A 13,527-nucleotide genomic window follows, 5' to 3' on the forward strand; every position below is an offset into this window, starting at 1 on the left:
CTTCTTGGCCCTTCTTTTCTACCTGTGCCCTTTTCCTGTGCAGGGACACACCGGCAAGAATGTTTTGCATCTTGTTTCTTTCCCTGTGGGGCCCCCATCTAACTTGCTACATTTCTGTTCTAGAGTACATTCTGGGCACTGTGCACAAAGCCAAAGGCTTAGAGTTTGACACTGTGCATGTTTTGGATGATTTTGTGAAAGTGCCTTGTGCCAGGCATAATCTTGCCCAGCTTCCTCACTTCAGAGTTGGTAAGGACACTGTGTTGGGACACAGCTCTTGGGATGCCCCTGGTTTGTAGCTGGAGTTGACTGCTTTGGTTTGGATGAAATAAGATGGTCTCTGTAGACCAGGCTGGCCTCAAACTCATAGAGGTCCACCTCCCTCTGCCTCCCAAGCAGAGGCGTGAGCCACCCAGCATGAAAAAATTTTTTGTGTGTTTGTTATTATTTGCAGAGCTAGAAGTTGAAAAGAGTCCTGTGTATTCAGGTGCTATAACCCAATCCCCAGAGTGTCTGTTTATCAATTGCTGCTTTATTAGTGGATTCTTGAGACTCATTGTTAAAGTCTGTACAGTAGTACTTTTGCTTTGACTTTAGATCTCAGAATAAACACATTTGAAGTTTCTAAACCAAAAGAGCTCTCAATGTTTACATACTTTTTTGGACACCTGCTCTGTAAGATATGACTTAAACATTGCATAGCCCATTTATTCAGAAGAGTCTATTCATTCAGATTGCACATACAACTCACCTGCTTCTAGTTTGTTCATAGATTAGCTGATCAAGTTTGCTAGCTATTGAGACTGGAGACAGTAGATGTAAGGGTGGGCTTAGAAATGTATCATCTTTCCTGTGATGATGTGAGGCAGTTCCAGATTAGAGTGAACTAATCCAGATAGAAACTGTAGGAAAGTAGGAGGAGCATAGGCCTCAGTTTAGCTCTGCCCCTTAATTAGTAGTAGACTAATTTGTGAATGACATGTCCCCTGTAACCACAGTCTTGCCATCTGCATCACAGACAAAAGAAAGTGGGGAAAAAACACATTATTATCCACTGAGTCCATTGCATACATTAGTATCCACTGAGTCCATTGCACACATTAGTGTCCACTGAGTCCATTGCACACATTAGTGTCCACTGAGTCCATTGCACACGTTAGTATCCACCGAGTCCATTGCAGATAATGAGTAGTTAGTTAACATAGTCTGAAGATTTACTATGTAGCAAGACTAAAAAGAAATATGTTTTTCTTGTATAATTAGCTATTGAAGTTTTTTTAGTTTTTTTTCAATTGTTTGTAGGAAAATTTTGTATATGTAGCTAGAAAATGTTGAGAGGCTTGTAAGGAAATTAGGAGTTGTAAGTATTTGGATAAAAATGAGTTTTTGCAGGCAAGCTTTTAAATTGTTTGTTCTTTTTTAAGAGTCATTTTCTGAGGATGAATGGAATTTGCTGTATGTTGCTGTCACTCGTGCCAAGAAGCGGTTGATAATGACCAAATCACTGGAGAACATCCTAACTCTGGCTGGGGTAAGAGCTGGGTAATAGGAGTTACTTTCCTAGTATTTGATCCACATGTGATTTGAGGGATCCACCCTGAGAGGTGCAAGAAAGTGAGCTCATTCATATTCAGTCTTTTATTGCAATTCTTAACCTTTTCCCTCCACAGACATGTGTTGGTGCTGTCTCTGCCCTGCTTTTCACAGACAGAAGTCTATAAACAATTCAGTCTTAACCAACTTTGAATTTTTGGAAACAGTCGTTAATGTGTATCTTTTTCTGAACCAAGATTGCTCAAGCCAGAAATCTTAACTGTAAATGGAAGTACTTTCTAAATAGTGTCTTAGTCAGGTTTTCTGTTGCAGTGATGAAGCACAGTGTCCAAAACCAATCTGGGGTGAAACAGGTTTATTTTAGCTTATACTTCCACATCATGGCCCGTCACTGAGGGAAGTCAGGACAGAACATGGAGGCAGGAGCTGATGTAGAGGCCATGGATGATGGCTGCTTCCTGAGTCTGCTTAGAGCACCCAGCACTATGCCCAGGGCTGCTATCAGCTTCTAGGTACTAGAATTACATTGCTGCATAAGAGAAATCCCTGCCCCCATAAGCTACATCTAGATTAAGAGATAGACAAGAAAGTCCATGAAAAGGAATTCTTTTCATGTGTTTGGGGAAAGATAATGTCAGCTTACAAACAAGAGCCTTTGCAAGTAAATCTTTTATTTGACATCACTACAAGATTTTATGCTGGACATAGTGATGTGTGTCTGCAGTTCCTGTACTCAGAAAACTGAAAGGGGTGCTTGCCACCAGCCTGGGGACATAATGAGATCCTGTCTTAAACAGCATCAAAACATGTGTGCAAAAGCCTTTGGCATAGAACCAATTAGCTTGCATTTTCATCAGACTTTCACCTTCTGTTCCTCGTTAGCATTTTCCTATAAGCCCCTGAGATAGTCTGTGAGTAGAGTTTGGAATCAGCTACATATTTCCTAAAGCTGGTCTTGACCTGTCTCTCATTGCATATGGCAGCCTCTCATCGGAAATTAGAACCCAGGCCTTTTTTCTTAATTCACATCTCCAGTGGCACGGCACTTGGGTCACTGGGGTACTTTTTCTTTCTTTTTATTACTTTTTTTTCTTATTTTACATATTGATCCCAGCTCCCTCTCCCTCCCATCTTCCCATGCCCTTCCCCCAAATCCCTCCTTCCACCCCCCCCCACACACTTCCTCTTGTCTGTAGGCTAAGGGAGCAGCCCTCCATGGGGAATGTGCTCTTACAGTCCGTTTGTGCACCAGGGATACATCCTGGTTCCACTGTTAGAAGTCAGATAGACTGCCTAGGTCTTCTAACTGAGACCAACATTCAGGGGGTCTGAGTCGGTCCTATGCTGGTTTCCCCATGGTCTGGGGTCCATGAGCTCCCCCTTGTTCAGGTCAGCTGCCTTTGTGAGTTTCTGTAGCCTGGTCTTGACCCCTTTGCTCATCGCTCCTCCCTATCTGCAACTGGATTCCAGGAGTTCAGCTCAGTGTTTAGCTGTGGGTGTCTGCTTATTTCTATCAGCTACTAGATGAAGGCTCTAGGATGGCATATAAGGTAGTCATCAATCTCATCAGGGAAGGGCATTTAAGGTAACCTCTCCACTATTGCTTAGATTTTTAGTTAGGGCAATCCTTGTAGGTCTCTGGACATTTCCCTAGTGCCAGTTTTCTCTTCAAACCTATAATGGCTCCCTCTATTATGGTATCTCTTTTCTTGCTCTCCTCTATTCATCCCCCAACTCAATCTTCCTGGTCCCTCATGGTCTCCTCTCCCCTCCTCTTCTCCCCTTCTCTTTCTCCTATTTCCCTCTCCACTCACTGCCCCCACCCACATTTTCTATTAAGTATCAGATAGTAAATATTTTATACTTTGCTTATCATATGTTCTCTGAGGAGTAACTTAAGCCTGCTATGTGCCACAAGAGCAGTCCTGGGTAAGCCACTTCATGTATGAGTGTGTCTGTGTTCTTGTGGCCTTGATTTACAAATCAGGTCTGGGTCTGGATTTGGCCCGCTTATACTTTGCAGACCAGTTTAGATCTCTAAACCAGTACTCCACAAGGAAGCAGAGTAGCAATCTTACCTGCAAGTCGTCCCTGTTACACAATTCTTTCAATAAACTTTGGCTATAAGTACGTTTTAAAAACGATGTATTTGTATCTGTGTGCATTAATGTCTGTGCGTGTGTGTGGGGCTGCACATGCCTATGCATGTGCAGAGGTCAGAAGAGGGCATTGGATCCCTCACTGTTGGAGTTACAAGGCTGGAGAAGGCTCAGTGGCTAAGAGAGCTTGGGCCTTGGAGGAATGAACCAAAAATGTAAGCAGATACTATTAATAATGTTGCCTTTTGTTCTTAGATGTGTGTAGACTTGAAAGTATTTCAGAAGAACATGCCAAATTTGTGCTGCTACTCTAGGAAGGAGCTTGGTGGTGACTGTGAAAGGGACTTAACAAGAATCTATCTGTAGCTTGGAGGATTTTATGTTGTCATTTGCTAGTCCTCAGCTAGAACTTGGGTGTTTGTGTCAGTTTCATTGTTTCTTTAATGAAATACTTGACATAAAGTAACCAAAGAAAGGTAGTTATGTTTTGGCCTACAGTTTTAGAGGGTCCATCACAGACAGTGGGGAAGGTATGGTGCAGCAGAGCAGCTCACACCATGCTAGTGAGATAGCAGGAAAGGAGCTTTACAGTGAAAGGTCAGGGCAAGGTCAGGCCCCTGATAGAACCTGTTTGCTTAGCTGGTCCCCACCTCCTACTTTTCACCACCCCCAATAATGCCGTTGTATGGATCCATCAGTGGTCAGAGCCCTCAGGATCCGGTTGTTTCTAGAATTACCCTCACAGACACACCAAAAGTCACACACCACCACTTTCTAGGAGATTCTCTGTCCAGTCAACCTGACAGTCAAGACTATTATAGTGCTTATGTATCTTCTATAACATGCAGGCAAGTCCTACAAGGGAGAGAATCAAATGAGTCAAAATAGGGGTCAAGTGAAAAATTCAGAAAGTAGCTAGTTGTTATCTAGCAAATGCTAAGTTGTACTTAGTAGTCTGCTGATGTGTCCATATTGTGTAGAACTTCTCAGGAGCCACACAGCCTGAGCTGAAGGGCCCTGACCCAGTGGTACGTGTAGTTAAGGACTTTAATGCTCTGTGTGGGTGCTTGCTCAATACGTGCCAGGCACTAACACCAGAGTGTGCGTGGTGTTTCATCTTTATAAGACAGCGTGAAATAGATGCAGATAAAAAAAAAGCTGCAAGAAGCTGGGCATAGTGGCCCAAGCCTTTAATCCCAGCACTCAGGAGGCAGAGGTGGAGGCAGATGGATCTCTGTGAGTTTAAGGCCAGCCTGGTCTATGGAGTGAGTTCCAAAACAGGCTCCAAAGCTACACAGAGAAACCCTGTCTTGAAAAACCAGAGGAAACAAGACAGTGGTTCTCTGCTTCTGGATATATTCAAAGGGTGCTGCAGTTCCTTGACTGGTGAAGTTTTCAAGTAGAAGGCAAAGGTATTACATTCATCTCTTTCCGTCTTTCTCGTTGGCAGGAGTATTTCTTGCAAGCAGAGCTGACAAGTAACGTCTTGAAAACAGGAGTGGTCCACTGCTGTGTGGGACAGTGCAACAACACCATCCCTGTGGACACCATCCTTACCATGAAGAAACTGCCTATCACTTATGTGAGTTCACTGTAGGGTTAATTCAGTTGTACCCATTTTATTGCTTGTGGGCTTTGTGCCTATCTAGGTTCTGGGTGAGGAAGGTAGAGAGAAATCTGTATAATAATGTTTTCTTAAGAGCTTTGATATGGAAGCATGGCAGATGTAAGGTCAGTCATCAGGTTGAATGGTACTGCCTCGGTATGCTAAGCCTTCCAGTCAGAGAGGTGCAGTTGGGGCCAGACACTTCAGAGGAGAGCTATTAGCCTGGAGGGCCTGGTTGAGTTTCTTAGTTTTTTTTGTCACTTTATTAATTCTTTGGTGCTAGAGATTGAACCCTTGGGGTTAAACATGCTAATCTTATATTCTAGCATTCAGTAGTAGCTCCAGTCCCTAGATCTTTATCTCTTGACTGTATGATTGTGGTTTCTCCTCTAAAGGACTTTTGATAGAATTGAATCTAGACAATAGTGCTGTGTAGAGATTATCTCTGTGGGTCTACACAGGAGTGAAAACATCATAGCTGTAGTGCATCAGAACATTGGCAGCTGGGACAGTAATTCAGTTCTTTTTGGTGGAGAATTCTTGTCCTTAGATTGTTCCCTTACCTCTTTTTCTTATCCATTCCTGTAGAGCAACAGAAAGGAAAACAAGGGTGGCTACCTGTGCCACTCTTGTGCAGAGCAGCGGATCGGGCCTTTGGCATTCCTGACTGCCTCCCCACAGCAGGTGCGTGCCATGGATCGCACGGTGGAAGACATAGTGCTACCCAGGCATGAGGCCCTGCTCTTCCTGGTCTTCTGAGGCTATGACTCCACTTGCTGAAGGAGCCATTCTGGGCTGCATTCCTGCTCATGGGAGACTCAAGTTCAGTCACAGAGCATTTTTGAGGAAGAAGATACCAACTATAGAGTTGGACCTGCCATTTCTTCATTCCTTACAGATAGCCAGTTCCCACTTACCTGTCCTCCATATGTATCAGGTCAGGGAGTGGGAAAGTCCTTTTGATAAAAAAATCATTTTATGTATTTAAACTTTTATTACAAGTTTCAATTAAATAGGCATTGCCCATTGGCATGCCACTGTGAAGTCTAGCTTCAGTACTGCCGTTTCTAAGCTTTCTCCCACTTTGTCATTTAGGGGTCATGGTATAAACAGGAAGACACGCACAAAATGATAGTTAGACTTCTAGTTTCCTGATGGCACAGCTGGAGATGAAAAGCATGTGCAGGAAAGTAAGGTTAGCAGTCACTGTGGAGAGGACAGCGAGTCAGTAAGGAAGAGATGGGTGTAGAGCAGCTCATAGGGTAAAGGGCAAGTTCTTACAGAAACCATCAGAAATACCCATATCATGTCTGTGTACATCATTCTTAGTATTTGAAATCTTTGCTGGTTAGCAGTTTTCTGGTGCTGATGACTAGTGGGTAAAACCACGTGGCATCACCCAAAGAATTTACTGTGTTAGCCTCAAGTCAGGCCAAGCAGTGTCCAAAGTCTTGTAGCATCAGATCTTAGTGAGGTCATTCCAGTTCTAGTTTAGATGGTGTTTTAAAGAGGCCCTCCATATGTGGGAGACAGTTGTGAAGTTTGGACTCTGAGGGGCCCCTGACAGGAGGACTGGGATCTATCTATCCCTGGTGCATGAGCTAGCTTGTTAGAGCCCATTCCCTATGGTGAGATGCCATGCTCAGCCTTAATGTAGGGGAGAGGGGCTTGGTCTTGTCCCAACTTAACATGCCAGACTTTGTTGACTCCTCATGGGACCCCCTTCCCTATTGGGAGGTATGGATGAGAGGTGAGAGGGGATTAAAGGAGGGATGGGAGGGAGAACTGTGGTTGGATTATAAAATGAAATCACAATAAATTTTTAAAATGCAAACAAAAAAAAGGTCAGATAAGTTAAAGGCTACAGGTATAATGTCAGCAAAGTATGATGGCTGATGGGCTAGCCCATGTTAACATAGCAAGGCTAGTTATTAAGGCATGTGTAGTTTTCAGATGACCACAATTGGCATCATCTAGGAGTTTTTAAGCCACTCCAGATCTCCAGAGTCAGACATTTGAGCTCATGGCCACGCAGTTGGTGTTTCGCACTAAGTTTTGAGACCTTTTTTTGATATTAAGAAGGCAGAGCCAGTTCTTAGTGCTTAGATGAGTGTGGTGACTGATAGACTCACAATATGACTCCTGTTCTCTGTCTGGTTCTCCAAGGAGCTGAGGGCAGTCTTCAGGGTTAACAGGAGACATGTAAAAGCAGTGCACAGGATTGCGGTGCTCATGGAGGATTCTAAGAACCACCAGGCAGCTTTTGCTTGAAGAGCTCTACGTTCTGACAAAGAACTGTGGGCTGGAAATACAGGTTTGGGGATTGCAGTGTGCATATGGTTTGTAGATGAGGCAGGTAAATTGAAGGACTTTGGTTAACTCATCCAGTGGAAGTATGAAGAATAAGAAGAGCAGAAGTCCAGGATACAAGGTTGAGGACGAATGATTTGTAATAAAAAACAAAAGGGTTTTACAAACATGGGTGATAGCAGACTCCAAGAAATGGCCATCATGATAGGATTGTCACTAACTCAAGTGAGGTCACTTAAGAAAAAGTGACCATTAACATCCAGTGTTTAAAGAGGCCACTTGAAATAGTAGTGAAGAGATGACCCCTCACCGGGCACTTATAATCAGTGGTGATGTGAGCCTGGTAGTGCACATCTACCTGTAATCCCAGCATCTGGGAAGATGAAGCCAGATGATCACAAGTTCCCAGTCACCCTGGGCTACATGGGAGGACCCTCTCATGCTAGGAGATAATTGTAGTAGGCCAGAGTGTGAGTGAGTAACTTCGGGGATTAAATGTATTTACTTTGTTTTCACCCAGAAATCACACCAAAACAATAATTTAATGATTCTCCCCACCAGACTGTAATAGTAAAGAAAATAGATAACCACACAGGGGTGGGGGGAGTTGGACAGCATCCATCTTTGAAGTGGGACACTGGAAGCTTCCTTCTTTACAGAGTCCACCTTCAGTGGGAGCAGGGATGTTATAGTTTCTAGAGAAGCAGACCAGCCCCAGTGAAAAAAACTCAGAGGCACCAAACCCTACCCAGGTGCTGATGGTTACACTGGACTTCAGTCCATGCTCAACTGGAGCACTGAGCCAAGAGCCGAAAAGCACCTCCCTGGTTAACACTGAATGCTGACTGAAGGGGTCAGCTTGGAGGGTCTGTGGGGAAAAGGGAATGTCTGTGTAGTGTGGTGATATGGTTAAAGCTTGCCTGAGGATTCAGAAAACAGAGGATTCAGAAAGCTAGAGAGATCAGGCAGTGGTGGTACACACCTTTAATCCCAGGACTCAGGAATAAGAGGTAGACAGATCTCTGTTAGTTCAAGATCACCCAGGACGAGATTTAATCAGTCTAGAAGACTAATAGAGTGTATGCCTTTAACCCCAGCACCAGAGAGATATAAAAGATAGGAGCAGGGTCTTCAGTAGTCAATTTCAGGAGCCTCTAGCCACGCTGAGGAGAGCATAGCAGTCTGAGTGAATCTGAGGAGCAGTGAATTCAGGAGGATCGCCCCTTTGGTCTGAGCTGAGGTAGAGGTAAGAGCTAGTGGCTGGCTGCTTTGCTTCTCTGATCTTCGAAGCTTGAAGCCCCTCTGGGTCTTTTATTTTTCATGCTACAGTGTATCTTTATTACAGTGAGAGTAAAGGATGATAGTACATCTGGGGAATCAGAGAGAGAGAGAGAGAGGAAGAGAGAATGCAAGAAAGAGTGGTCACATAGGCGGAAGGAATAGAAAGTGTAAAAGAAAAAATAGAGGAGAAAGGAAATTAAAAAGTAAGTTACCAGGCATAGTGTTTTAATACATGCTTTTAATCCCAGCACTCATACGCAGGAGGATCTCTTAGTTTGAGGTCAGCCTGGTATATAAGAGTTCCAGGACACACTACATAGTGAGTGTTATAATATTGTGCAAAGGAGACCTTGGCAGACTGCATGGCAAACAAGGAACAAACATGCCAGGCAGCCAAAGCTTAAGTGAGAAGTGTTATTAGAAAGGGAAGGGAGGGGGAGAGAAAGAGGAAGGGAGAGACAGGCAAAGTCCTATAGGCCCCTTGAGAGGAACAGCAGGAAAGAGAGCAGAAGTGGGTTGGGGTTTTCTTTTTAAAGGGTGCTTTGCATCTTCTTGCAGACTACATAGTGATTGATTTAGCAGCCATGGAACCCTGGGCTGACCAGGGCACTGCCTGAGTGCATTCTGCCAGGTGACTGGGGCAGGCCAGTGTAATGCCTGAATCCTTACTGTGAGACCCTGTATTTTTTTGTATGTATGTATGTATTTTAAGCCAGAAGTAGTGACATTCTTAACCAGGAGGTGGCAGATGCTATTTGAAGCTTGAACTGCATATACAGTTTGGGGGCCAGCTAGGGCAACACAGTGAGACACTACTGCGAAAATAAATAAGAAAATAAGTTTTTTTTTTTTTTTTTTTTTTTAAGTAGGAAACCAATTTCGAAAGGAATTTCAGGAAGAGCATAGAAAACAAGCTACAAAATTAAAAAAAAAAGAAAGAAAGAAAGAAAAGAAAATTAGAGCTGAGAATGACTCAGTTGGTAGAGTGCTTGCCTTGAATATGAAGCCTAAGCTTTCATCCCCAGCACCAAGAATGGTGGTCCATACTTGTAATCTCAGCACTCAGGAGTTGAGACAGAAGAATAAAAGTTCAAGGGCATCCTCCACTACAATAGTGAGTTCAAGGCCTGACTGAGATACATGCAGCCCTGTTAAAAATGAAAATAACTCAGAATTGAGGTTCTCAACCTTCACTAATGCTGCGACCCTCCCCCAACCATAAAATTACTTGCATTACTACTTCATAATTGTAATTTTGATACTGTTGTAAATCATAATGTAAGTGTCTGATATGCAAGATATCTGATATGCAACCCCTGTGAAAGAGCCATTTGACTTCCAAGGAGGTTGTGATCCAGAGGTTGAGAACTACTGTTCTAGAGTCTAGTAGTCTAACCAATGCCCAGCTAAACCTGTGAGTATATGTGTTAGGGGGCCTTGAGTACACTATGTAAAGAAGTGAATGTACATTGACATTTTCAGAGCAACAGAGATAGATCCAGAAGTTCCCAGAAAGGGGAAAAAAAAAAAATTTATCTGAATCCAAAACCTAAGTTTCTTGAGATACTATGACAGAGTCATACCACTCCAAAGCTAGCAAAAGAATTAATAGAATAAGGGTGTATGTAAACACTCTCATAGTATTAGAGGATATAATTAAGTGGCAAAAGTGAGGAAACAAGCCAGGATTGGAGAGGGTATCCCTGATGTAGTCTGTGGAAGATCAGCTCCCAGATCTGCTCCAGGGTAGCAAAGAGAAGATCTCAGAGTAGTGAGGGCTTAGAAAAAGTTCTTACCTGAGGGTTGCTAGACTCTTCTGAGGGGAAACACATACTTTCTATTGGTAACCTAAGAAAAAAAGGACCAAGCACATGCTTTCCTGATGGTGACCTTCTCTTTTACTTCAAACTTAAAAAACCTTTCTTGACAATTTCTCTACATTACATTTCTTTACATACAGCTACACATTCCTCTTTGCATACATACCTCAGTACTCATGAAGTGTGTGTGTGGGGGGGGGGAGTAGGAATGTAGGGCCCAGCCATGACAAGCTCAGTAGAAACCTGAGTTTCCGATTACCCTAAGGCAATACTTGGTTCCAAGAAATACCCTAAGGCAATACCTGGTTCCAGGAAAGACCACAAACTGAGGCCACCTAGGTCCACCCAGGAATGAACCTTCCTAGGGAAAAGTATCTAATGTTCCAAAGGAAATTCCTAATGTTCCAACCATTTTAGATAGAATCACTTGGTGTCCCATAACCCAGCACACATACTCATCCCCTTTCACCAAGATACTCCTAGACAAATGTCAGTGAATCACGCACGGGTCCTTAGAAATCTCTCACTCCAACCTCTGCTTTGATAAAAACCCCACCCCAACTGAGCTCAAGCTCTCTAATCATGCCAATACATTGGACATGCAGAGAGTCTGAGTTTGAACTTGAATAAAGACTCTTTGTTTTACATACAGGACTCAGTCTCCTTGTTGAGTTTTGGGGGACTCGGACCTGGGCATAACGGAAGCAACCAGATATTCATCTCCAGGGAAAATCAGCCTGCTTTGAATTTGTTCTGGAGTCTAAAATTAGTTGTCTGTAAATGCTATCTTTGCGACTGAGAATCCTATGTCTGTCTAAATGATGTAAACTATCCTAGTATTATTTCTATTCATCAGGATTTCATAGTTTAAGCAGAAACCACCTTCCTGACTATCCACAGCTGTATGAGTGCCCAATAGACAGAATATTTTCACAAGATAAACACATAAGCAGTGTGAATAATACCCATAGCTATTCTTAGGGAAGAAATAAAGTGGTTCATGAGAGAAACTACAGACAGAAAACAAGTGGTTTCCATAGCCAGTAACCCCAAGTGGGGCTCCCCAACAGAGAGTCACTCATTTGGTGGGCTGGCTTGCTGAACACTAGTTATCACCTGCTGTGTACTCTCCTGAGTACTGAGATTGTAGGCTGTACCATCATGTGCCCACCACACACACCGTTTCTGTAACCTTAATGGTGTCTTCATGTGTATTGGAGGTGGAGAATTATGAACTTGGGAGAGAATTAACTAAATTGGCTTCCATGGTAGGTCAGTTACAGTGTCTAAAGCTAAGAAATGGGAGTAGGTGCCAATGTGAACTTACTTAGATGCCAGGAGAAACATAGTAAAAACCAGCAAAAAGATATATAAATATTCTCTTTTCAGACACCAGGCATGTTGATGCATAGTTATACCCCCAAGATTTGGCAAGTTGAAGCAGGAGGATCAGGAGTTTAAGGCTAGTCTCAACTACATAGTTTGAGGCCAGCCTGAACTACATGAAACCCTGTCACAGAACATGAAAACAACAAAACTTAAAAAAGATTTGTTTTGGGCAGAGATAACGAAGGGGTAGAGTGGTATGTTGTTGTGTTGTAAGGTGCCTTAACCATGACTGACTAACTTTATGTTAAAATATGAGTGAGCAGCAAAGAAACAAATATCAATTCTTTATCTCAAGAAGCAAGGCTGAGAAGACAAGAAGGTAAGCAGGGAATGAATAATGAGCCCTTGGGAAGAAGCTGTTGCTTTTTAAATTCAAGAGATTTATCAGGTTTACATATTGTGTGCAAATGGACAGACTGGTGCAGGGAGAGAGAGTGGTTATTTGATGGAGGGTGAAAGAAGAGGCCAGAATACAAAATAGAAAGGAAGCAAGGCTAGAAGCACACACTAAAGGGGTTGAAAATGTTTGTTCACCTTGCCATATTTGTTCCTTCACGTATAAAAATTGCTTTATTAATACAATACACAAAACATGAAGGGGAAGAAGTTTAAATATCTGTGTCATAACAAATAGGCTACAATTTGCTGGGCAATGTTGGCGCACGCCTTTAATCCCAGCACTCGGGAATCAGAGGCAGGCGGATATCTGTGACTTCGAGGCCAGCCTGGTCTACAAGAGCAAGTTCCAGGACAGGCTCCAAAGCCACAGAGAAACCCTGTCTCAAAAAACAAAACAAAACAAAACAAAACAAAAAAAAAACAAAAAAACAAAACAAAACAAACAAACAAAAAAACCAAATAGGTTGCAATTCAACATCAAGGGTTGAGAGTGCTGGGAGGAGACTGGAACAGATAGAAGCCTGTGATGGAGAGGACTTCATAGCTGGAGGAGGTCCAGCTGAAGCAGCTGTCAGGATCTTGCTCTTGAGAATTGTGGGAAGAGCTCTTTATTTGAGGTTAGAGTCCAGTCTGTGCTCTTGAGGCAGATCAGGAGTCTTAAAATGAGAGACTCAGAGCTTTCCTGGTCCTGGATAGGCATTGGCAGAAGAGGGGACCAAGCTTTGTGCCACAACAGTTTTCCCTAGGGTTCGTTTTCACTGAGAAGGTTGCAGGGACCAAGCTTTGTACTGTAACAGTTTTCACCAGATTTGTTTTCACCGTGAAGATTGGTTCTTTAGTTTGAGAAGTCTGTTGATCTCTGCTGGCCTGTCTGCAGCTCTGCTGACAGTTCCCAAAGCTCTTCTCCCAGCTTTAAGTAAGGCTGGTGGAGAATTGAACATTTGTCTACTTGGGATATTGAAGTGCCTGCAATTTCTTTTCTAAGGCCTTGACATGGAACTCTAGTTTCATCCCATACTTAGGAGCCCAGCTCTCCATTAACCTTATCTTCCCCGTAAAGATCAGAATA

At 43.1% G+C, this 13,527-nt stretch overlaps 1 protein-coding gene across 1 annotated transcript in view; it reads left to right on the forward strand.

Moving 5' to 3' along the window:
* The window catches only part of Fbh1 (F-box DNA helicase 1), a 35,398-nt gene extending 29,090 nt beyond the window's left edge, over positions 1 to 6,308 (forward strand). The window contains exons 18-21 of the mRNA XM_051194815.1: positions 124 to 249; positions 1,425 to 1,531; positions 5,104 to 5,235; positions 5,848 to 6,308. Of these exons, the coding sequence (XP_051050772.1) occupies positions 124 to 249; positions 1,425 to 1,531; positions 5,104 to 5,235; positions 5,848 to 6,018 (536 nt within the window). The 3' untranslated portion in view covers positions 6,019 to 6,308. The remainder of the gene's footprint in view (positions 1 to 123; positions 250 to 1,424; positions 1,532 to 5,103; positions 5,236 to 5,847) is intronic.
* Positions 6,309 to 13,527: the final 7,219 nt, after the last annotated feature.

Source organism: Phodopus roborovskii, unplaced genomic scaffold (genome assembly GCF_943737965.1).
Source record: "Phodopus roborovskii unplaced genomic scaffold, PHOROB, whole genome shotgun sequence".
Taxonomy (NCBI): Eukaryota; Metazoa; Chordata; class Mammalia; order Rodentia; family Cricetidae; genus Phodopus; species Phodopus roborovskii.